The sequence below is a fragment of the Paramisgurnus dabryanus genome, chromosome 2 (assembly GCF_030506205.2).
Source record: "Paramisgurnus dabryanus chromosome 2, PD_genome_1.1, whole genome shotgun sequence".
NCBI classification, from domain to species: domain Eukaryota; kingdom Metazoa; phylum Chordata; class Actinopteri; order Cypriniformes; family Cobitidae; genus Paramisgurnus; species Paramisgurnus dabryanus.
The window spans coordinates 9,497,218-9,520,205 of record NC_133338.1 but is presented as its reverse complement, the minus strand read 5'-3'; the positions used below and the strand labels follow the sequence as shown (position 1 = coordinate 9,520,205).

Here is a 22,988-nt window from a genome sequence, read left to right as displayed (position 1 = left end):
AAACATTATGTGCCCCTCAAAACGACATCCATTAAGTTAACCACACAGCTACAATCGGTTAATAAATATGTTTTGTGGCTTATCAATGCAATTTTGTAAGAAAACAAACTATATTTTAAACTTTAAAACCCACAATCACTAGCTTCCGGTAGCGACGCCATCTTGGATTTTCACGTTTACCAGGTCGCACATTAACTCTTTTGATTGTTTTGCTTGCAAAACCACATCGATTACCCACAGAACACCATTATTAACACCATTTAACACAGTGTAGCCGTGTGTAGTACATATGTTAAGAATGGATAAACTTTGTAGGGCTAATATCATTATTTGTTTCCTGTTATAAAGCTTGAAAGAGCAAGGCCATTTATCCCACAATAATCTCTTATGTGTTTGTCTGAAAGATGTTGGACTGAAATAAAAGGGTTATTTTGAAAGTTGGTAGGAGTGTCCATTCGAAGACAACGTGTACTGACGTATCTTAACATATTTTAGTGCCAATTAGTTGATAACATGCATATCAATATTGTTTTTTCTGTACGGTATGTTTGTAAAAAACTACTTAAACGTCCTAATAAGTAAGGGTTAGTTTTGGAACCACACAAACTGGGATTTTGCAGCAGTAGATCTCTAAATCTGAATATGCAAATGACACAAAAATAATGCAACTGTTCTTAACCAATGTTATTTGTTTGTTTATAGATACTACAGTTGAAAGTGAGGCTGATGCTGCTTTGTCACAAGTGTCGTCTAAGCGAAAGAGGCCAACTCGAGGTCGAGGCAAAAAAAAAGAATACATTTGAAAAAACACTCGAGATGTTTGCCAACTCTATGAACGAGGGAAATGGTGACGAGGTGCTGCTGAAGATGCAGGAGAGGCAGCATGCCCACGAAGAGAGACTTTTTAAAATGATGATGCAGTCAATTTCAGCCATGGCATCACCTGTGCAACCATCCCCTATACGATCATCACCATATTCGTGGTACCAGCCGCAAGCGCCCTGCACATCGACATCTTACCAGCCCCAAGCACCATCGTTTCACCATCCAACGGGTTTTTCACCTGAACTGCCTCACACTTCAGAATTTGCACGCTGCAGCACACCTGACCTTAGCTCTCCTCGCTCGGATGAGAATTAGCATAAGAAGGACACTTAAAATATATGCCGTAAGGACATTTCAGTAATATTGGCCGTAATGACACTTTTTTTTTTTTAATGCACAATGAAACGTACAGTCTGAAAACGTTTATTTTAAAAAGAACACTTAAAGACATGAGCCAAAACATGTATATATTTTTTGTATATTTTTTAAATATCTCTTTTGTCTTCTGTGTTCAAAGTACTGTATTTAAACAGTTCCCTTTATTGTTTTATAAAAAGAACACTTAAAGAGCAATGGGCCAAAACTTGTGTATATATATATATAAGTTTGTCTTGTTTCGAAAGAACTGTGTTAAAACGGCTACTTTTTGTTGTTTCTATAAATGTTTATTTTCAAGGTCAGAGTCCTGGTTTTCATTTTACTATTGTTTCTTTGGCTTCTGCAATACATCAAATATAAGAAAAGGTTACTGTTTAAAGACATGTTATTAAATCCAACCGTTCTCATACTATAGAAGTCAATGGTCAATGTTTGCAATCAGCTGTGCGCTTATCATTATTGGTCATCTTGTGTGTTCAACTGACTTAAGAAACTCCTATAGGTTTATAACAATATGAGGAAGAGTACTGAATATTAATGTTTTGATAAACTATCACTATACCTTCTTGGCAGTCGATCTCATTTTAAAAATGTCACACTCAAACTAAAACAGATTCATTTCATGATGCCCTTGCACAAAATACATGCTTATGGTCTCAGTTGGATAGCAGACTTGTTATGGAATACAATAATTATCATTGTCTAATACTTCAATTAAGTTATAAAGACTTTAAAAATATAGGTATAATTACTGTACAATAAACATGTGATATAGGTACCTTAATGTAATTGAATGAATCTATAAATGCACTGTAGCTAAAGCCACAGGTCAGAGCATGTACTGTTTTAAATGTGAAGAAAATACATGTAAACATTGGAATTCTATGAAAATATGTCTTAAGACATATTTTATTATTACTTAATATCTATGATTACACAACATTAAGTGAGAAGGTGCACATTAACTTTAGATAGTTGCATGCCATTTTACAAAAGCCCGGCAGGACGATGTTTTTGTGAAGTGACCAAAAGACGCGTGCTCATTTGGCATTGATACACTGTAGGTCATGATGAAATGATGTGATAAAATGTTTGGACATCATAATAACAAGGATAAAGTAGACACTGTATGCAGCTAGACAAACATCTGAAATTTATTGAGAATAACACAAGCAAATCAATAAGAAGTAAACAGAAACCTAAGTTTTAGATACCGTACAATTTCTATACAAGGTTTCAGTACAATCAATTGTTTAAACTGGATTTTTCTCAATATATAATGAGAGTGTCCGTCTAACACACTGTGGGTCTTCAGCTCTCTCTTGTGTCACTGGAATCTCAGGTGCATTCACTTCAACTGGCTCCTCTACATCCAAGCATCCAAAAATGTGTCGTCGTTCATTGAACACAAGTTATGTAGGACACAGGAGGCACTGATAATGGTTGGGACTCTTGTTATGCTGACTTCAATTTTTTTCAGCAAACACCTCCATCTCCCTTTCAGCTGTCCAAATGCACATTCAACAGTCATACGTGCACGGCTCAAACGGTAGTTGAAGAGCCTCTCTTCTCTGGACAGATGACCATTGTCAGGAAATCCCTTTATCAACCAGCTCATGAGTGGGTATGCAGGGTCACCAAGTAGCATCACTGGAATGTGCACACCCTCAATTTCTTGTGTTTCCTACAGAAGGAAACAGACACATGTTATACAAATTAAAATTCATGCACTGCACAACTGCCAGAAAATGTAATAAATTGTTTCTATTAATTTGCATGTCTTACCGTTGGGAATAGCTGTCCATTCTCTGCTAGATGAAATAAGGTGGAATTACGCAACACTCGCGCCTCATGAACACTGCCTGGCCATCCCACATTTATATTGGTAAAGCTGTCAATTAAACGGGTATTAGTTTGTTTAAAAGAGACAATACAATAAAACAACCAAAAGTAAATATGGATAAGAAAAACTACTGTACTGGTATGTGACTGGTTACTCACCGTGATCTGTGATCCACAACTCCCTGTAATATGATTGAGTAGCTTCCTTTTCTGTTGTAATAGTCCTTTGAATCCTCAGAAGGTGGCGTAACCGATATATGGGATCCATCAATTGCTCCAACAATCCCATCTCTCTTTAAAGCCTTCAACAACTTCCTGGAGCTTCTCTCCCTTTGGCAAATTAATAAAAAAGCTTTGCAGTATTCGTATTGCTTCACTTACCTCCCAAACAATGCGGTGCACAGTCGCTTTGCCCATTCCAAACAACTCAGCCAATGTTCGGTAGTCTGTTCCGGATGCAAGGTACCACAGAGCAACAAAAACCTCGTGCAGCATGTTTGGAACAACAATACAAGCAGGGCAGCTCTGACGTAATGTTACGGCGCATCGACTCTTAAGTTCCGGCACGTGCTTATGACGAAAGCATTATAGACCCTCCCGCAGACCCTCCAATGAGGACACAAGTGGTTGAAAGTGGACAACAGAGACGGATTTAAATACCAAGTGTAAACAGAATGTGTCTCTCTCGTCCACTTGTGATCCGATCAACGGAAACGCATGTTAATGCCAAGTGTAAACAGGCCCTTAGAGAGAGATGTGATGTGTGTGTGTGTGTGTGTGTGCGTGTGCGTGTGTGAGAGAGAGAGGCGCGGGCGCGATTGAACAGTGGAAACGTAAAAACAATACATACTTCATCATTTTGTTCAAATGGGACATCATTCAAACTGCAAAGTGTATGCTTATATTTGTGTGCAGTCGCAATAAAACAAAACATTGTGCTTTTGTCAAACTGTAACCTACAACTCACACAAAATCACACACACCAAAGCAAAAAATATTTATCCATCCCCTTTTAAAAACAGTCTGTGGGTGGACATTCATCGTATACAAATATTTGACTTGTACTTGTCCACTTTGGGAGATTACCTCGTATTTCCACCAACTGCGGAGCGACTGCAGATCGGCTCCGCTGCGTTATGGCTCCACTGTCCGCCAATACCCACCAGTTCCATATTTGTTGCAGAGTGGCTGACCCATGAGGTCTCGCAAAATGCACGTGATGATCGAGCAATATCTAGTTCTGTATCCGCCCATTATGACGTTACATTATGACATTTTTACAAACCAGCCCAGATCACAACACGAGATCATGCGAATTCAGGTATGATCACGCAATATAGTCATGGCTCCGCCCTGTGGAGCTGTCCGGCATCCGGGAAAAATAGAAGCTCTGCATATTTGTTCCGGGGGGCTGTGGATGGCCGGAGCTGTAATAATAATAATAAGTTTAATTTATATAGCGCCTTTCCATAGCTCAAGGACGCTTCACAATAACAGCTAACAGTAAATACATACAGCAGCAGACAATGGACAATTGCCCAGTCCAAGCGATCACAGTTGCGTTTCGCATTGCAAATGAAATAAACAAAAAACAAAAATAACATAAAACAGAAGCAAAAACAAGCAGGGTCAAATCAGGACAACATGGAAATCGGTTGGTAAATCAAGAATCTGAGCAACAGGATAATCGAGTGTAAGGAACCTGATTATGAAAGACATGTCATGACAGATAGTATTTGTTAAACAAATGGGTTTTGAGTTTAGACTTAAATTCATGCAGTGTTGTTGCAGTCCTCAGAGACAAGGGAAGAGAGTTCCATAGCTTAGGGGCTATATCTGAGAAAGACCTACCACCCATAGATGAAAGGCGAAATCTTGGTTCAAAGAGGAGTTTACAGTCAGAAGATCGGAGGGTTCGAGGGGGAGTATACTGGGAAAGTAAGTCAGAGAGATAGGAAGGAGCAAGACCATTTAGTGACTTAAAGGTAAGCAGGAGAATTTTGTAGGAAATACGAGAAGACAAAGGTAGCCAGTGGAGGTCGAACAGAATTGGAGTGATATGAGCGGATCGCTTAGTGTGAGTTCGCAATCTAGCGGCAGAGTTTTGAATAATTTGCAGACGTGAGATAGAGTGTGCTGGTAGTCCGGAAAAAAGAGCATTACAGTAGTCAAGACGAGATGTGATAAACGCATGTACCAAAGCTTCAGCGTCATTTGGGCTAACATAAGGGCGGAGCTTGGCAATGCGGCGGAGTTGAAAAAATGCAGCTTTACAGAGTTGACTAATGTAGGGGTCGAGAGTCAGTGAAGAGTCAAGGGTGATGCCCAAGTTTTTAACAGTAGCAGCTGGAAAAATGGATGTAGCTTCAAGGTCAATAGTGGGAGTCTTGGTTATGTTTTTTGTTAGAGATGGTGGACCAGTAATTAAGATTTCTGTCTTAGTCAGATTCAAACTGAGAAAGTTGCAGTTCAGCCAGGTCTTTAATTCATTAATACATGAGGATAGTGATGTAGTCTGGTGAATAGAGTCCGGTCTACAAGTGGTGTATATTTGAATATCGTCGGCGTAACAGTGATATTGAAAACCATGACGACGAATAATTTGTCCGATAGGCAGAATGTAAATAATAAACAGTAATGGGCCAAGAACTGATCCTTGTGGAACACCTCGCTCTAATGTGACAGTGGGAGATTTATAGTTGTGCATACTGATATAAAATGTTCTGTCTGCCAGATAGGAAGAAAACCAAGAGAGCGCAGCTCCTGAGATACCAATCTCTGAGAGGCGCTTCAACAAACGTTTATGACAGACAGTGTCAAAAGTAGGGTTGCCACCTTTCTGAATTGGAAATAAGGAACGGGGGGGGGGGGTTGGTTGCCCGGGTCCGGTGAAATGCCCCCACAGAAGATAATTTAAAAAAAAATAACCCCTGAAACGAAGACTTCTGGTGAAAATAGTGGAAACTAATTAATAAATTTAGATAAAAATATTTTATACAACTTCTTAGGCCCTAAATATTTATTGATATACAAGACTGAACCACATAGATGTGAAATATAAAGGCTATCATGATCATTTTGCCAACAATGAACCATGGTTTTAATTTAAGTTTATAATACGCCCTCTTCAAAGACCCCACCACTTTTTAAACCTTGCTTGAGCTATCTAACTCCATAATTATTTAATAAGAAACCCATCAGAAATGATTGACACATTATGAGACGGGAGGGAGCGGGACACAGGAACAGAGGGAGAGCACTGGAGAGATATATAGACCAATTTCGTGTTTGCAAACAGAGATGACGTTTTTTGTGGGCGGAGCCAAACTGGTTGCAGAAAGTGACTGCTCCGCAGTAGGGTTGTGAAGTGTTTTAGCATTAAACCGTGATTTTTATGGATCCGGTGTTCTGTCTAAGTCTGATTCCTTTATGTTTCCCTTTAGTGCAGTGTTTATTATAGCGTTTTAATCACGTTGTGTTTATTTTTTTAGATAGATAGAAAGTTTAAATGGCTTGGCTATATGCATGTATGTAATGTATATGTATTGTTCTTTTTTGCTAAATCAAATATTTTTACTGTCTGAATCGCTAAAGTACATGTAAAAGCAATACTATCATGTATTATATATATATATAATAGCGTTTATTAAATATTTCATAATTTTCCTGTTTTCTATTATTTCTTCCTTAATAAATTATAATTGTAACATGATAAAAACGCTATAAGAAACACATGGAGGGAACAGACTTCGACAGAACACCGGACATCTTCTCTACTTATTTTCTATTCTAATTATTAAAAGATTTCCAGATGATTTCCTTGCTCCATTCTGTTCGTTTAAGGGCTTATTGTAATCATAAGCACCTACGTTTATCTTCAAATGATGTCTTTGACGATGATATTCTATAAAAATGAAAGCCATCTTTTTTTGGCATTCTTATTCTGACACTTAACAGCACAACCGGACATTTTCCAGTGAGTTATCTTGCTCTTTTCACTCGTGTCTAATTCATTTTCACTGTTTTTCTGCAACCGCATTGCGCGCGCAGCTTGCAGTGACGTAACTGTGACGTCTACTCTAAATTGGTCTATATGTGGATTGTTAGGCTAAATCTGTACTATCTCTTTTAATATAATCACTTTCTTATCAACTATATTTGAGTTTTAAAAATCCACATAATTACATACCATATGAGCCTCTGGAGACGACTGACGGACAATGAACCTTAACATTCCTCCATCCTGTGCCCGCAGCCTCTCGCTCCTCTTGTGATTATCTCCTCATGCGTGCTGCTTTATATCACACACTCCGCCGTGACAAACAGAAAAAACGCGACGGCATATGGTACAATTGGCCTTGTATTCATTGTCCCTCATGCATTCCAGCCACGGGTAGTCATTTTCCCATTCAATTCTATATTTTTGTGCTCGTTTCTTTTTCGCCGGCTGCTCGGATGCAGTCATTTTTACATTTCCCGCTGTTGTCACTTGTCGTCATCGTTGCTATGATACGTGACATCACAATGACTGAAACGACCAATGGGCATTCCCTGATGGGGCTGCAACGCTACGCAGATCATAGACAAACAGAGGGAGAAATTACCTCACCGTCAGGGTTTTCTTATACAAATGACGCGGTCTTCGTTCATGGCTGACATTATAAGCTATGTGTCTGTCATGTATTTGCACTGAATTAATTTTCATAAAATACGGAACAAACTGCGTTCCGTATCAGTTCAATACGGAACAAGAATTTTATGTGTCAAATACGGGACGATTCCGTATTATACGGAACGGTTGGCAACCCTAGTCAAAAGCCGAACTAAGGTCGAGTAATAAAAGTATGGAGAGGTTACCCGAGTCAGCAGAGAGTAAGAGGTCATTAATAACCCTTACTAATGCAGTTTCAGTGCTGTGATTTTGGCGGAAACCAGACTGAAATAAATCGAAGCTATCACTGTGAGACAGAAATGACTGCAACTGAGTGGCAACAACCTTTTCTAAAATCTTTGAGACATAGGGTAAGTTGGAAATGGGCCGATAATTAATAAAGTCAGTTGGGTCCAGATTTGTCTTTTTAAGGGTAGGGGTAACTGCAGCCGTTTTTAGTGAGACAGGAACAGAAGCAGAGACAAGGGACATATTCACTAGATGTGAGATAGGAGCAGAAATGACAGAGGTGCAGTGCTTCAGAAGGGTAGTTGGTGCGGGATCCAGACGGCATGAAGAAGAGTTTGATTTCTGAATTATTTCACTAATTAAGATGGGGTTTGTCATTGTAAAGTTATTAAGTGTATGTATAGACTGAGCATGCTCACAAGTAGAGGTGGTCGGTTCATCACAAAAACTCCCACGTAAAGCATCCAACTTTTCCTGAAAGTGGTGCAAAAAAGAGCAGCACAGGTCATCCGATTCTTGTGACGGATTCGGAACACGATCAGTGGAAATACACACATTGACTTGAATGGAAACCAATTGACTCTGCCGCCGTTCCGCCGTCGGTGGAAATCACAGGTAAGTAGAATTATTAAGGCCGTGTTAACACATACATGGTTATTTTGAAAAACTGAGACACTTCCCTTCATTTACACGCAAACAGAGAACTCGCCTCTGAATCGGATTCTTTATAAAAACTCCATCCAGAGTGGAGATTTGGAAAATCTTCGGTTATACGGTTGCATATAAACTGAGACAAGCGGATGTTTAAGCAGCCAACAACATAGTATGCGCCAAAGCTCGCACCTACGCCAAAAGTGCAACTTTGTTCAAAAGCAGAACAGGAAGTGATGATGTTTTCAGGATACTGATTGGCTTATGTGGACTTGAGCTTCTCGTTACACCATTTATACAAGGGTACGTGTTAATGAATACTTTTCTGAAAATGTACATGTGTGCACAAAGTTATTTTTGAAACCGGAAAGGGTGATGTCCGTTTATAAAAATAGCCGCCCAAGTGTAAACGTAGTCTAAATGATGTTTTATTAACAAGGTTCAGGGGGAGCACTTATTCAGTACAGGTGCATCTCATTAGGTAATCAGCCAAACACTACATATACAGACATCCTCAGTCTTGAGATTGTTTTCCGACATCCACCCCCCACCTCAACTCGCCACTCTAATCTGTTCTATAAACAAAGCTGACACTGTTTGTCAAAGCACCAAAAAAAACACTTACTGTTTTTGCACTGATAGATGAAGCAATTAGATGACCCCTTTTATCAAACTCAATATAATACAATACTATGTATAGTATATTAATAGACAATGCAGGTCTATAGATAATAAATGTGACTGATGTTATAATGGTTATAATTTCTTTTACTGCTTCTGCTCTATCTTTCTATTTCTCTCTAGCTGATTAAAAAAAAGCTTAATCCACTCATTATTTCAAATTTAAAAGTCTACTTTCTGTCCCGGTGACAGGTAATGTAATGTAAAACTTTACATTACAGCTTTGTGTTTTTATATCTTGAGTCAGCTTAACCTTTGCTCGTTCAGTGCAATGGGCTTGACATTAGCATTGCTTTTTTGCTACAATCTCTGTGCAAACCTTTTAGATTTTAGAAAAGATGTGCTTTATTAATTAGATTATTAAAAAAATGGGAGAAAGAAAATGCAGCGTATGGTCATTACAACAAGTTGTAATCGCCATAGAAACCTGAGGCACACTGAAACTGCACTCGAGCTTTAGCGCGGTAGCGCTCACGGCCGTTCTTCGATCGACGGTTTAACACACAATATTAATCAGACTTGGGACCTGAAGTAAGCAAACTAGGACCGAGCCGGACCCGACACATGCTTTTAACTCTTTCCCCGCCATTGACGAGATATCTCGTCAATTAAGAGAAAACGCTTCCCCGCCAATGACGAGATTTTCCGTCTTTCCGCAATACCGCTATTATCCACCAGGTGGCGCCCTTCCGCAACTTTTTAAAACCGGAAGTATTGCCCTATGGCAAGCTGCTGCATGTCCGTGTCTGTTTTAAAGATCGCTCTGAATATGATCTCTATGAAAAGTCCGTCATAAAAATGGAATTATCTCTGCTTTTTGCTCAAAATATGGTGTTTTTGCAAAAACCTACCCATATTCAAAAGCTGATTGCAAAAGAACCACTAAAGGTAGGATAAAACGGTTTTTTTTGTTTGAAAGCAGAGGGTCTGTTCTTTCATTTGGTATATTGTATGTTTATATATTTAAAGAAGAACATTTTCTGTAAGGCATTAAACTTTGGTGAAAATCATGAAAAACGCTGGCGCTGGCTGGCAACTTTTTTAAAAAATGCTGGCGGTGAAAGAGTTAATAGTCAATGTGTTTGTACTTTTTATATTGTAAAATTTTTTGATTAGTACTGCATTAAAAATATTTTTAGCCAATTTATCAGTTCAATTGTACTTACTTTGTTTTCCCAGTTGCTCGCTGAAACAAGCATGACTTTATTTTCCATGCCAGGCAAGGGATACTTGAATCGGTTGATTTTGCTTCTGCCTCCTGTAGTTTCACTATCCAGCTTTTCTTCAAGTGGGAAGGGGAACCTGATCTTATTCACCCACTGCAAATCAACCTTTAACTCCTTGTTGATTGCCAGCTGGCTTGTTGTATACTTTTGCATTGTTGGTTCTTTCAAGGTGTACACATTCTTTCCCTGGATTCCCAGAGGAGCATGCAATGTGCATAAATCTACGACAATTCTCAACCTCACAGTCCATGTTTGGTGGGTTTGTCGACTTTATGACATGAATCGGAAACAATGGACTGTGTTGATACTCTGGTGTAACATAAATTCCATTTCTTCCATCTATGCATATCATGGGGGTACTGTCCAAATAGTGCAAATCTCTGATATGTCGACAAAGGTTTTTGGCTGCACTTAGAACAGCTGTGCAGTGTGGACATGGAAAATGGCTTTCAAGTTTTCAATGGAGTCGTCTGTCACATCATCCGTTTTTCTATTTAATGTCCTAGGCTTCTCTGTCAAGGAAAACGTTACTGGAATGAGAGAATCAAACATTAAAAGCTAACAATGAAAAAGCAGACTAGAAAATAGCGACAAACTGATGTCAGATACAGAGAAAATCCACAGACATTCTGACAAGTAATAAAGGATAAACGGTGGTCTATAAATAGGCAAAATAATATAGCACAAGTAAAATCACTGTGAGGATAGCAGACTACAAAAAGGAACCCACCCAACCAAAAACCAAACCTTAAAATTATGACACATTTGGCCTCTAAATATATTATGTTGTATCTTATGAACAATGCAGATGCATAGTTAATTTCTCAGCAGAGTAAGTGTCCTTGTCTAATAGCAAGATATAAAGTGCTATGTCAATAAAAATCTATATATCCAACTTCAGGAGACGGCACTAAAAAAGTGAAACTGCATTTGACCTTATATAACTCTTTTTAAGTGTACAACAAATTATAAATATTTAGGGCTATCTTGTCTCTTCACAGATGCAATATGTACAGGAAAGCAAAAATATAAAAAAACAGCCAACCAAAATCTATATCATAGTATGGATATGGCCAGGGCATGAAGTTAACTTTTTTTAAAGAGGGCATTCCATGAAAATCAGACTTTATCCATGTTTAAGTGCTATAATCGGGTCCCCAGTGCTTCAACCAACCCAGAAAACATGAAAAATAGCAACCCTGTAACTTTGTTTTGGTAAGGCTCTCTTTGCAAGCATGTGAATTTATAGGTCATTTGGATTTCGCTCCCCTCATGACGTAGTAAGGGGATCTTATTATAATGATACCGCCCCTTCATCCAAGAGGGGCTGGCTGCAGACGATGGACGAGTGGAGCTCCACTCTCAAAGAGGAAACACGTGACCTCCACTCTCAAACAGGAAACACGTGACCTCCATTAGCGGGCGAGCGGAAACACGTCACCTAATATTCACGCATAATAAAAGTAGTCGTATGGAAGCTATATACTAAGCTTTTACGGTTGCATTGTAAATTGGACTCGAGTTTGGACATTTCCTCAAAAGTTTCTCCTTGCAAATAAAAGAGTCCATTACAATAGCCAGGGTGGTCATCCAAGGAGTAAAACCCCCGAAGCACTCCACGTTGTCCATTTCCCTGGTAGCCAGCCCCACAGTCTTTGTAAATCTGGCTGCACGAGAGGCGGCTACACCTAGAGATGGTGTAAGGTTTCCTGTACATTTGCCGGTGTCTATCTGACTGTCTGTTCCAATTCACAACACCTGTTCAGTATCAAAGCACAATCACGACAGCACATTAAGTCACACATTTCAGACAATAAATGAACAAATCTTTAACGGAGGGAAATAAAAAGTAGTGTGATTAACATAACTAAATTGTTATAGATGATGCAACCACACTTATTGCACTCACTATCAAGCCAGCTGAAGTGTGCCTCCTGTTGAAAATGCTCCTGGCTGACAATGTTGTTAAATCTCTGGCATGTTAAAGCCAGCCTCAAAATTGCAGAGCAACCATCTTCCAAAACAACATGGACAAGGATCCTCTGAAGAATGTGATTTGGCAACTGTAGATATGAAACATGATTATTATAGAGACATTACAAGCAATTTTCATCAACATCAAAGTGGTTGTGAACACATGCCTGCATAATGTCAGTGGCCACTGTGCCATCCTGTGGAACCCTTTTTATTGGGAGTGGAGGTACCTTCAAAAACATAAAAAAAACTTATTGATTATAAAACTGTTGCACATTTATACATGCTACTTTTATCCAAAACATTACCGAAGTGCTTGGTTTCCTTTTTCTAGGGACACGAAAGACAGGCTGCAGAATTCCATCCCCCATCTTCCTGCCTTCCTGGGTAAAATGTGCAAATCTGCGACCATGTCTGTAATTGACATTTATCAAATATGTTTACCATCATGTTTAGCCACCTACTGCAAGAAGTATCCATTATTGTTTTAATTTTCATTTCACAAACCATACCCCTCAATCTCAAGGTTCTCCAGCAAAACCTTGCACCACCACCTCCTCAGATATGGCATGTCAGACTGAAGATAAAAACAGTTGTAATGTAGTAAACCACAATTAACATTAAAAGATTTTAAGCCAACACTAAGACTGCACTTACAACTGTGAAATCAAATGCTGCCTCCATAGTTATGTACCAGGTATACTGTAAAGGCAGAAAGGTTGTTATGGTGCCATGTCTTTGCAGGAACATTAATTCAACAAGATAAATAAAAACATGGTGCTTGGTAACAACATTAATGGGCATAATGGACATGGTGTAGACAAAAGGGATGTTGTGTGGATATCACTAACTATCCTGAAAATGACCTAGACAACTCACCATAATCATGAATACTCCACAGTCAATCCCAAAATGTTGTAGGGGTAGCCCCTGTTGGAAGAAAGAATACCCATTATGAAGAATTTACAATGACTATCAACCTTATACATGTTTTTGTGTATTTTTATTGTAAATGATTATAACCTCAACATCCAGGGCTGACTGTTCTTTCCATGGCCCAGGAATGAGATTTTGTGCAACAGCCCTGATAAAAATAAAGAATACTTTAAATATAAGTGTACACAGTAGAATTCAGCTGGGGAGCACAAACAGTTTCAGAAATGCAGAACATTTAGTTAAACATGAAATGCCAACAATGCTTACATCCTCTGAACGTGAGGAAACTCTATAACTATGCAGAGTTCATCCAAACAGCCGTGGCAAGTCAGGGGAACATGACTGCCTAGAGTAGATGCATTAACATGGACAAGTCAGGGGAACGTGACTGTCGGAAGATGCATTAGCATAGGCAAGCCAGGGGAACGTGACCGCCAAGAATAGATGTATTAACATGGGCAAGTCAGGGGAACATGACTGCCGAAATATATCATCCTGTTGTAACCTCAAGATGTCTCGGTAGGGCTTGTGACCAAAGCTTTGCTTTCGCTGGGTATTCAGCGAATGGAGGAACAGTATTTCTCTTTTGAGTGGCATCATCACCTATGAGAATAGTCTTTGCAATAAGTTAACCTTTCATGTGGAATATTTCCATTCTTCTTCATATGCTTCTTTTCCAAAGCAACAATGTAGCTTGACAAAATTTTGAAATGCATGCATCACTTACACATAGCATAAAATGCCCTTGTGTCCACAGCGGGAAAACAAGTGCATCTTTCTCTGTGGAGTCGACCTTAAAGAAAGCATGTGGTCAATTCAAATCAGTATTGTTGTTGTACAAATGGGTAGGTACTTACAGGAAGACTGCATAGAGGGTCACAATTCAAGGGTGGGAGCCATGTTGGGGGGATGTGGAGGCTGATAATAAAGACATTTTTCCCCTACAGAAAGACATTTGACTTACTTTCTTCGTTGTACTACAAAGAACTCCGATAGGTCCCACTAAAATATACATACCTGTAAATCGACCATCTCCTTCACAAGCCTCAAACAGGCATTTCCCACCTGTGCACATTATTTCCTTAATTTCTTGCTTATTGAATTTACAATCAAAACATATTGAGTACTTCCTTTTTTCAACAAAATATTTCACCCACCATTGAGTCCATAAATCGGTTTAGCCCTAAAGTTATCAGATTCTCCCTGGTCAAACACGTGGGACCATCTTTAATAATTATTTCTTTGACAGGCCTACGCTCATCCAGGACATAGCTGATCTACAAGAAAAAGGCAATAAGAAATGCAAATTTAAAAGTAGCATTAAAAAAAAATGCAAAACATGGGCAATACCAACAAAGCCTACAATTAATTTAAAATAAACTATGCATTCATCTACCAGTTGTTCTTGGAGGGGATGATCTCCTCTAGCTGCCCATGATGTTCTGCAGGGCCTAAGGTTGCTGATGGCCGTAAGTGTTGCACAATGCTGCCCACAATGGCCAACTTCTACAACAAAAATAAAAGTCTTTTTAATTCTAATATTTAACATTCTCACTGCATTTGATCTGACAGTATCATTTAACTATCCCCAATATGAAACTGTTCCCAGTTAGTAGGCATTAGACTTCTTTCAATTTGTACTCATAATCATGGCTGTGCGATAAATCGCATAATATTATCATGTGTATCTCATCATTAACGCCGGTTGGGTGATTAGTAAAAATCACCATGACTTGCTTTCAGATGGAACTGCACATAGATGTAATTTCACTGACAAGCTAGACAATATCACATTAATTATCGCAGGTGATAATCACATTGCTCATCTATGGCAGTGGTTCTCAATTCCAGTCCTCGGGACCCCCCTCCAGAATGTTTTAGATGTCTCCTTATATGAAACACCTGATTCAGTTCATCAGCTTGTTAGTGTGTTAATTAAGGAGCCTGATGAGTGAAATCAGGTGTTTCATATAAGGAGACATCTAAAAAATTCTGGAGGGGGGTCCCGAGGACTGGAATTGAGAACCACTGATCTATGGTATGAATTCGAAATTGCCTTTGCTTGATAGTTAACTGACATCTATGTGCAGTTTCATCTAAAAGCAGGTGATGGTGATTTACTAATAATCATGGAATTGGCTTTACTGACAATGTACTGGCAGCTGTGCTTTCACTTGAACTTGACTCAGCTGGAGTGAATTGAGTTCCTTAAGGTTTTGAATACAACAGCACTTGATGTTATGAACCAATTAAATGACTAGAACACTCATTACAGTTAAATCTTAAAACATAAACAAAAACAAAAAACATGAACAATTACAGCACATAGGTCAAGCTTAATTACATGAGTTTGTATTATCACTAATGTTATAGCAATTTACCTGTTGCTGAAGATGACTGGGCCACCACAGTTGTGCTTTGACGTTTTGATGCATCCGACTGTTGGGCTGAGGACACAAAGAAGACATGAGCACAGCAAAACTGGAACAAAACTATGTCTGTGTACTGCTGTTAAGTAAATTTAACACAGAAAAGTACTGCACCATTCACCTATGACAGCTTGTCCCAAAGCAGATAGGGTGATGGTGCTCAGAAGCTCCAGTCGGCGTCCAGTATTTAACTGCTTCTCCAGAAGTGCTTTATTTGTGGAGGTGTTATGATGATGGATAACACTTCTCATAAGAAATACATGGGTTGATGGAGCCATGTTGTTGAAGAAGTAGTTACTTTTGCGCATTTTGGCAAAGAACTGCTCAGCAACTTGGCTATTAAACCATCCTTTCAGCTCAGGGACAAGTTGGATCCTGCGCAGTATGTCCTTTGGATCAGTGGCATTCTTCTCATGGAATCGATCATATAGCACATAGTGCTCAGTAGACCCAGTGACTGGATGAGCATTTTCCTTCTTACAGTGCACCCTTTCATGTAGCCATGATAGTGAAACCTGTAATTTTCCATCCCTGGCAGCTTTAACATTCTCTTCTGTGGGTTCAGAGAGTCTGCCCTCATAAGGCTGGAAAGGCATTGAATCAGGAACCCGCAAATTGGTGTGTGTTGCCAAACCTCTTGCAAAATCATACACACAGACATTTGGGAAGTGCTTTCAGGAAAGCAGAAGGTCAGCAAAGTCCCTGGGACTTTCTGCACGCAGGTTAAATTTGATGCTGTATGCAATGCCATGTGGGCAAAGTATTACAGACCATCCACCTAAGATTAGATTCAATAGATTGTAACATGTACCTTATAAAAACTAAATACCATAGTTTACAGAGCAACACTGTAACTTACCAGATGCACCCCATATGCTTTGAAAGACCTTGTCGTAAGTTTGCCTGCTCTTCATGTTCTCCTTTAATCTTGTTATGAGATCAAGGCGGGAGCCCTTGGTGTCGATGTTGCAGGCTTTGCACAATTTTCTCACAACTCCAACCTAATAATATTTTTTTATGACAAACAGTAAACAGACCATTTACTATACACTTTCTTACCCCTCAAACCCAGAGAGCTTTATTATCTTCAACACCAGGCAACATTACCTTTTGTTTTGCCAGCTCATCAATCAGATGGTCCTCAGTAACACTGCTCAGCTGTGCTTCAGTTGAAGAAGAGCATGTTGGCACTTTTTTGAACTCAGTGTTAAGAACAGTGCCACTTCGCGTTTCACTCCCAATCCAGGGTGCCCAGTGTTCATAGCTTGGGCTGACAGTGAAAGGGTTGTTTGCACTGCCTACAACATTTTATGCATTATTTGTAATCCCAGTTGTATTTAAAATGTACAATCTGGTGAAATGAAGTAATCACCATTACTCACTTTGGAAAAAACCTTGACTTATCATTGCAAGATGAACAGAATTCCAATAACTGTCAATGTCATGTTCACCGTTGTAGTCATCAGGAGGTGCCTTGAGATCACTGACTGTAATAAATCACACTATAAGGGGCAAGACCTCTGGACTGTAATCATGCACAAACACAAAAAAATCACAATGTCACTTACCTGCCAGCTTAAAAACCCCTTTTCTGTGTAAGTCCATGACTACCACAGGTGGGTAAAAACCACAATTGACACAGGAGTAAGTATACTCAGTGTCAGTCAAAGCCTCAAAGTGGCAATAGGCATGGAAAATGATATTCCTGGATGGGTACTTCTCTCCTCTTAACCCCTCCAATGAATCCACAACTCTTGATACAGACACATGGTTCTACAGTGTAAAGCAAACACAAGTAAGTCTGAGATTAGACAGTGACACTTCATGTTCTTGGAGTTTATGTATGAAAACTTCCCATAGTCAAATAATCCTATGGAGAAAAGATTAATACTCACTGTAACATTTTCTCTGAGGAACACACAAAATTCAAGGGTGAGAAAAATGTGGTTGTCAAAGTTGTGAAGACCTTCTTTCCACTCCTGATACCTATACTCCATGTTGCACTGTGGACATATACTGTGGTATGTTGAAATATCTGTAAAACACAAAATCATACAGAAGTCAACCTATCACAATACTATCCATCACTGAATATAATTGCTTATTACATTAGTCATACTTCCTGTACTTACTGTCTATCAAGCCCATCATGCTGACAATCCTAGCCTTTTTAGTCACTAGTACTGCCTCTGCAAGTGCAGGATGTCCAATGCATAACTGGCATGTTTTCTCAAGAGGAAAGAACTGTTTTGGGTATTCCATTTTCATTCTTGGTGATGTCATTTCTTTTGGCAGGGTTTCTGGAATTTTTTTTCTTTAAAAATGTACTGCACACTCCTCTTCATACCAGTGGTGTCATACCAGATGCCACTTTGAGACGTGTATATGTGGACAAGATGTCCGTGGTTTGGTGCAGGGACAATGCCAGGTGTTCTTTTGCGTGTTGTATGTGACCATTATTCTTCCAAGTCGGCAAAAACTATGAATGTCAGGCTCATGGATTGACAAGCATATTTGTGATGGAGATCCACCAAAGTCCACAGGCACACAAAGAGGAACATGCACTGCACAAGCAACATTTTGCCTCTTTACACATATGGCTGCCTTTGCCTCTCCAAAAAATCTGAATGTTATCATATCCCTAAGGATGTCTTCTTTCAGAAATGTCTCTGCAGCCGTTTCTTGACAGTAGTCGACTGAGCGAATGTGAGAGCACAAACTGTAGCTTAATCCACTCCGCTGAGCCAACAACTGATACTGCATACATTCTTCTAGCTCACATCGAACCTGGTGTATTTTTCCCCATGTTTTTCTCTGGACATGAATTGGCACAGAAAATCCATGTCCAGTTTTTTGCACGCCAAATATGCCATTTGTCTCATCAATAGCAACGCTCTGTAGATGACAGTTCTGAGTGATGTCATGAGAAAAATCTGAATGTCTCCTCAAAAGGTGTGTGTTATAATTCTTCTTAAGGAGACTAAAGATTGCAGTGGGGACATATGACAGACATTCCATAAACCTCTGCTGCCCCCTGCACCGGTTGTCATGCATACGAGTGGTCTTGTAATGGAGTGGCACGAGTCAGGACAGGCTCTGATGCTGACGGAGTGGCACAAGTCAGGACAGGCTCTTCTGATGTAGTGGCACAAATCAGGACAGGCTCTTCTGATGGAGTGGCACAAGCCAGGACAGGCCTTGCTGATGGAGTGGCATGAGTCAGGATTGGCTCTCCTGATGGGGTGGCACATGGCAGATCAGGCTTCGCTGATGGGGTGGCCAGGGCAGGTCAGGCTTCGCTGATGGGGTGGCACAAGGCAGGTCAGGCTTCGCTGATGGGGTGGCACAAGGCAGATCAGGCTCTGTAGACTGTGAGGTCAGTTGACTGTAACACAGGACCAAATGCCTTTCCATGTCCACTCGTCTTGTTACAGTGCGTGAACAGTAGGGGCAGTGGTAATGCCCCGCAGCACGGCATGGTAATCTGCACCTCTGTAAAATTTGGCCTGTAACCAAAGTCAAACATTAGAATAATGGAACACTAAAATAGGAAAACTAGACACATGTCAATGTGAAGAGTTTCGTTGCAAAACAAGATAACTTATTTTATTTTTTAGAAATCTCGGTTTTTTGGTTGTGCATTCCAATTAATATCAATTCAACTGCAACTGACAAAATTGCAACTGCAATTGACACAATTTAAACCGTCATAACTTAACAAATGCAGCTAAGTAGCACCATAAAACAAAATAATAACATGATAACATAATAATAAACATGTTTTGACAAAAATGTTAAAAACGGAGTTCTCTCGTTTTGCAACGAAACTCTTCATGTGCACATTCATTGCACAGTGGCAACATACCTTTAAAATGTAGAGGGTTCTGCATCTTCTGTGATAATCCTAGTCCTGCAAAGGAGTGAGTAATTAAATGTGAAAACAACCTCCTCAATTACTTTCTTACCTTAAACGAACGCTACACACACATAGAAAACGAACGTGCCCTTTCATTATTCACTACGTTATTTTAACACAATAAACTATCAAAACATGGATTAATTTACGACTATGCTAGCCGTCATGGAATTTCAGCAAATCCACCCTCATATGACATTATAATGGGATTTTGGCAATACTGCTGTTATACTTTGTCTCATGTCAACACAATACTTCGATAAAAATAATGCGATTACGTTCATAATCACAGTAAGTTAAGTATAATCGTATTAAAAGAGGTGGCGTACGCCGTTTTAAATCGCAGTAAATTATGTGTTCATGTACACGCTTTAATCGCATCTATGCGGCAATAACGTAGGTGATTTCACTCAAGCCCTTTGTGTTTTGCTTACATTGCACGTTAAAATAACGTCAGTTTTCCAGTGTAGCGATACTGAAGTAAATAATATTAAACTTGAATTAACGAAACCTACATGCAAATAGTCCATTACCTGAATTATAATCGCTATCCTCGTCTCGTCAATCCAAGTGGATGGGACGTGTTTCCTGTTTGAGAGTGGAGGTCACGTGTTTCCTGTTTAAGAGTGGAGGTCACGTGTTTCCTGTTTGAGAGTGGAGGTCACGTGTTTCCTGTTTGAGAGTGGAGCTCCACTCGACCGTCGTCTGCGCTATCCAACCATGACGCGGCCTCACGAGTGCGAGAGACAGAGAGAAAGAAAGACTGACAGAAACGCGAATGTGTTCAATCATACACAATAAGCATAAACATGTCATTTGATCTGTTCAGCAGAGACCTAAAGTCTTTATTTTTATTCCACAATGTTCCCCATCTGCTGATAAGCATGTATTTAGTATGCATAAAACAAATGATTTTACTTTTTTACTAAGTTGTTCAAATATATAATGCTGAACATCGCTTACTAACTTCTTTCATGAGAGAATATCGCGGTTCTTTGATGTCATCCACCTGTTGGTTCTTGTGGTGCCACATGAACTCGATCAACGCTACTACATCATAGGTCACATGATAATGTCAACATGGCAAATGATATCCATACTAACTTGAATGTACGTACTGTTTTAGCGCTCGTTAAGTAGGTACTCATGGAAATTAAATGCAGGCAATTGAGTGCAGAGGCATTTTTCGGTTGAGACACGCCTCATAATCATAGCCCAATGGAGCGGTATCAGACTGAAATTCTGACTAGATTCAAGAGTTCACACTTACAAATAAGTCAGATAGAATTCATGATATGCGTATTTGGCGTGCTGTCCGAGGAGAGGGCTCTGAGCTCGGCATTTTGCCCGAGCCCGGAGCACTCCTCAACAAAGAGAGGGCTCCGGGGTCTGTATTACGCCCGAACCCAGAACACCCCCCAAAAATTGCAAACTAATGTCGGACAGCAGCTGGAGGTTGTATTGGTAGCCCCCCAAAAAACTTGCAGAAAGTGAAGTTGGAAAAAAATATATATTTTTTTGTTGGAAGCAGAGCTCCTGCGGGAGCGGAGGAAACATCAACGATGCAGCGGTAGAGAAATGATGTGAAATTAACCCCCCCAAAAAAGTGAAGGGTAGGAGAAGGTATTTGCAAAATCGAGCGTGACTGTTCAACCGGGATGGCTCTCGCAGCATCGGACGGGGCTTAATGCTCACAGCATCGGACGGGTAAGCCCCGCCAGCAGTTGAACAGGACGCGCAGCGCGAGCGTGATTCGGGATCGAGTTTAGCCGTTCAACCGGGAGGGCTCTCCCAGCATCCGACGGGGCTTAATGCTCACAGCATCGGATGGGTAAGCCCCGCCAGCAGTTGAACAGTAAGCTATTATGCACGGCGCTAGCGTGATTGGGGATCGAGTTAAGCCGTTCGACCAGGAGGGCCCTCGCAGCATCCAACGGGAGCTTTGGAAGAAATTGCTCATGGCATCGGACGGGTAGGCCCCGCCTGCAGTCGAACTGAGGGTGCCCACTGCATTCGGTCGGGAGGGTTCGACCAATGCTTCAAAGGGGGCTGGGACATGGGAAAAGCCCCTTGCCTCCTATGAATGGGGAACCCACGCCAACACGAATGGGAGCGTCCGGCGACGTGCAAATCAGCACGAGTTGTGAGAATTAACGATTAATTGGTTAAGGCTTGTTACACGTGATGTGGAAGCGGCTGGATCTAAGCATGTGCCGGTAACCAGTTTTAAGGTATACTGACTGAAGTTTTAAAGACTCGAGGTTTCAAAACCACTAACATTTCTGTGATACTATTTCTAAGGCACGAGGTGTGTTTATACAAAAAATTATTAAATCATATCATGTAATTGATTTGATGTTTACATTATAAAGTTGTTTGTATACACAGACATTTGAAAATAACACATTTTAGTGTTGCTATGGCAATACCGCAACACTGAAATCGTGGTATTTTTGCTTGAGGTTATCATACTCTCAAAATTTCATACCGGCCCATGCCTAGCTGGATCTGCTGTAGATTTGAAAGTTTGATGACCAGCGGCCCAGGGTTTGAATTTGTTTTTGTGGAAGACCTTTTTTGTACAGCTGCGTCTATGCGGAAGGAATGGTTTGAAATAAGGGGGTCCACTGGGATGCCGGATTGGAGTAAAATGGATTGCCTGAATATTGTTGAGGATTTTAGTGGCTGCTGTAAATTTAGAAATAATTAAAAAATTAAAAATCACAACTGCGTATGTCAATGTCATCAATTCCAGCCAGGATATAATCTTTGTGTTCATCAAAACAAGTGTACTTGCATTGAATGCGAGTTCTACATTTAATATAGTAAAATATCCCAGTTAAACAAGTAATTTAAGCATTGCAATAGAGGTTTGTGCATTTCTTTTCATGCTTTTTGGTATGGTGGTGTGCTGTATGATTTTTTTACTTATTAAAAGGTTGGGGAACACTGCTATAGCGCTTAGCCGGTGTTGGGGAGTAGGTAACTACAAGTAGCGATGCTACTAACTTAACTACATATTTTCTGTAGTTGGACGGTAGTTTAGATACTTTTAAAACGGTTTACCTTTAGCAGTAGTGAAAAACATCTGCCAAGTGGCAGTGACCAAATGCAACATTTGTGTTGTGGTTCCACAATAACTTTGTGCATTGAGTGCCGCAGTGTCTTTTTGTAGATCACAAATTTAGGTTGTTCATTACTGCTCTATTGTCACGTGACGCGGCTTTGCG

General features: G+C 40.0%; 2 protein-coding genes and 1 long non-coding RNA gene across 5 annotated transcripts; all 3 read right to left on the bottom strand.

Annotated features, from left to right (window-relative positions):
• Nucleotides 1-13,013: 13,013 nt before the first annotated feature.
• On the bottom strand, nt 13,014-16,438 carry LOC135783544 (uncharacterized). Of its 3 annotated transcripts, XM_065294303.1 has the most exons (11): nt 15,964-16,438; nt 15,795-15,860; nt 14,810-14,919; nt 14,571-14,690; nt 14,431-14,478; nt 14,271-14,354; nt 14,141-14,206; nt 13,501-13,561; nt 13,357-13,407; nt 13,135-13,179; nt 13,014-13,054 (listed from the first exon to the last, which is right to left on the bottom strand). In XM_065294303.1, exons 1-8 carry the CDS (start codon nt 16,436-16,438, stop codon nt 13,502-13,504), a joined length of 1,029 nt encoding a protein of 342 aa, XP_065150375.1. In that variant the 3' UTR covers nt 13,014-13,054; nt 13,135-13,179; nt 13,357-13,407; nt 13,501. The 3 variants fall into 3 exon arrangements, with proteins under 3 accessions (XP_065150375.1, XP_065150376.1, XP_065150374.1); XM_065294304.1 differs by lacking the exon at nt 14,141-14,206; XM_065294302.1 differs by lacking the exons at nt 13,014-13,054; nt 13,135-13,179 and having other exon boundaries at nt 13,356-13,407; nt 13,501-14,016.
• A 71-nt stretch (nt 16,439-16,509) lies between these two features.
• On the bottom strand, nt 16,510-18,178 carry LOC135783545 (HMG domain-containing protein 3-like). Its single transcript, XM_065294305.2, has 7 exons — nt 17,975-18,178; nt 17,738-17,877; nt 17,411-17,615; nt 17,225-17,329; nt 16,950-17,140; nt 16,702-16,843; nt 16,510-16,620 (listed from the first exon to the last, which is right to left on the bottom strand). The coding sequence occupies exons 1-7, from the start codon at nt 18,123-18,125 to the stop codon at nt 16,517-16,519; spliced, it is 1,038 nt and encodes a 345-aa protein (XP_065150377.1). The 5' UTR covers nt 18,126-18,178; the 3' UTR covers nt 16,510-16,516.
• Nucleotides 18,179-18,210: 32 nt separating this feature from the next.
• LOC135783543 (uncharacterized) lies at nt 18,211-20,390 on the bottom strand. Its single transcript, XR_010545666.1, has 3 exons — nt 20,292-20,390; nt 19,708-19,752; nt 18,211-19,348 (listed from the first exon to the last, which is right to left on the bottom strand). It is a non-coding gene; the product is annotated as an uncharacterized lncRNA (long non-coding RNA).
• Between the last annotated feature and the right edge of the window lie 2,598 nt (nt 20,391-22,988).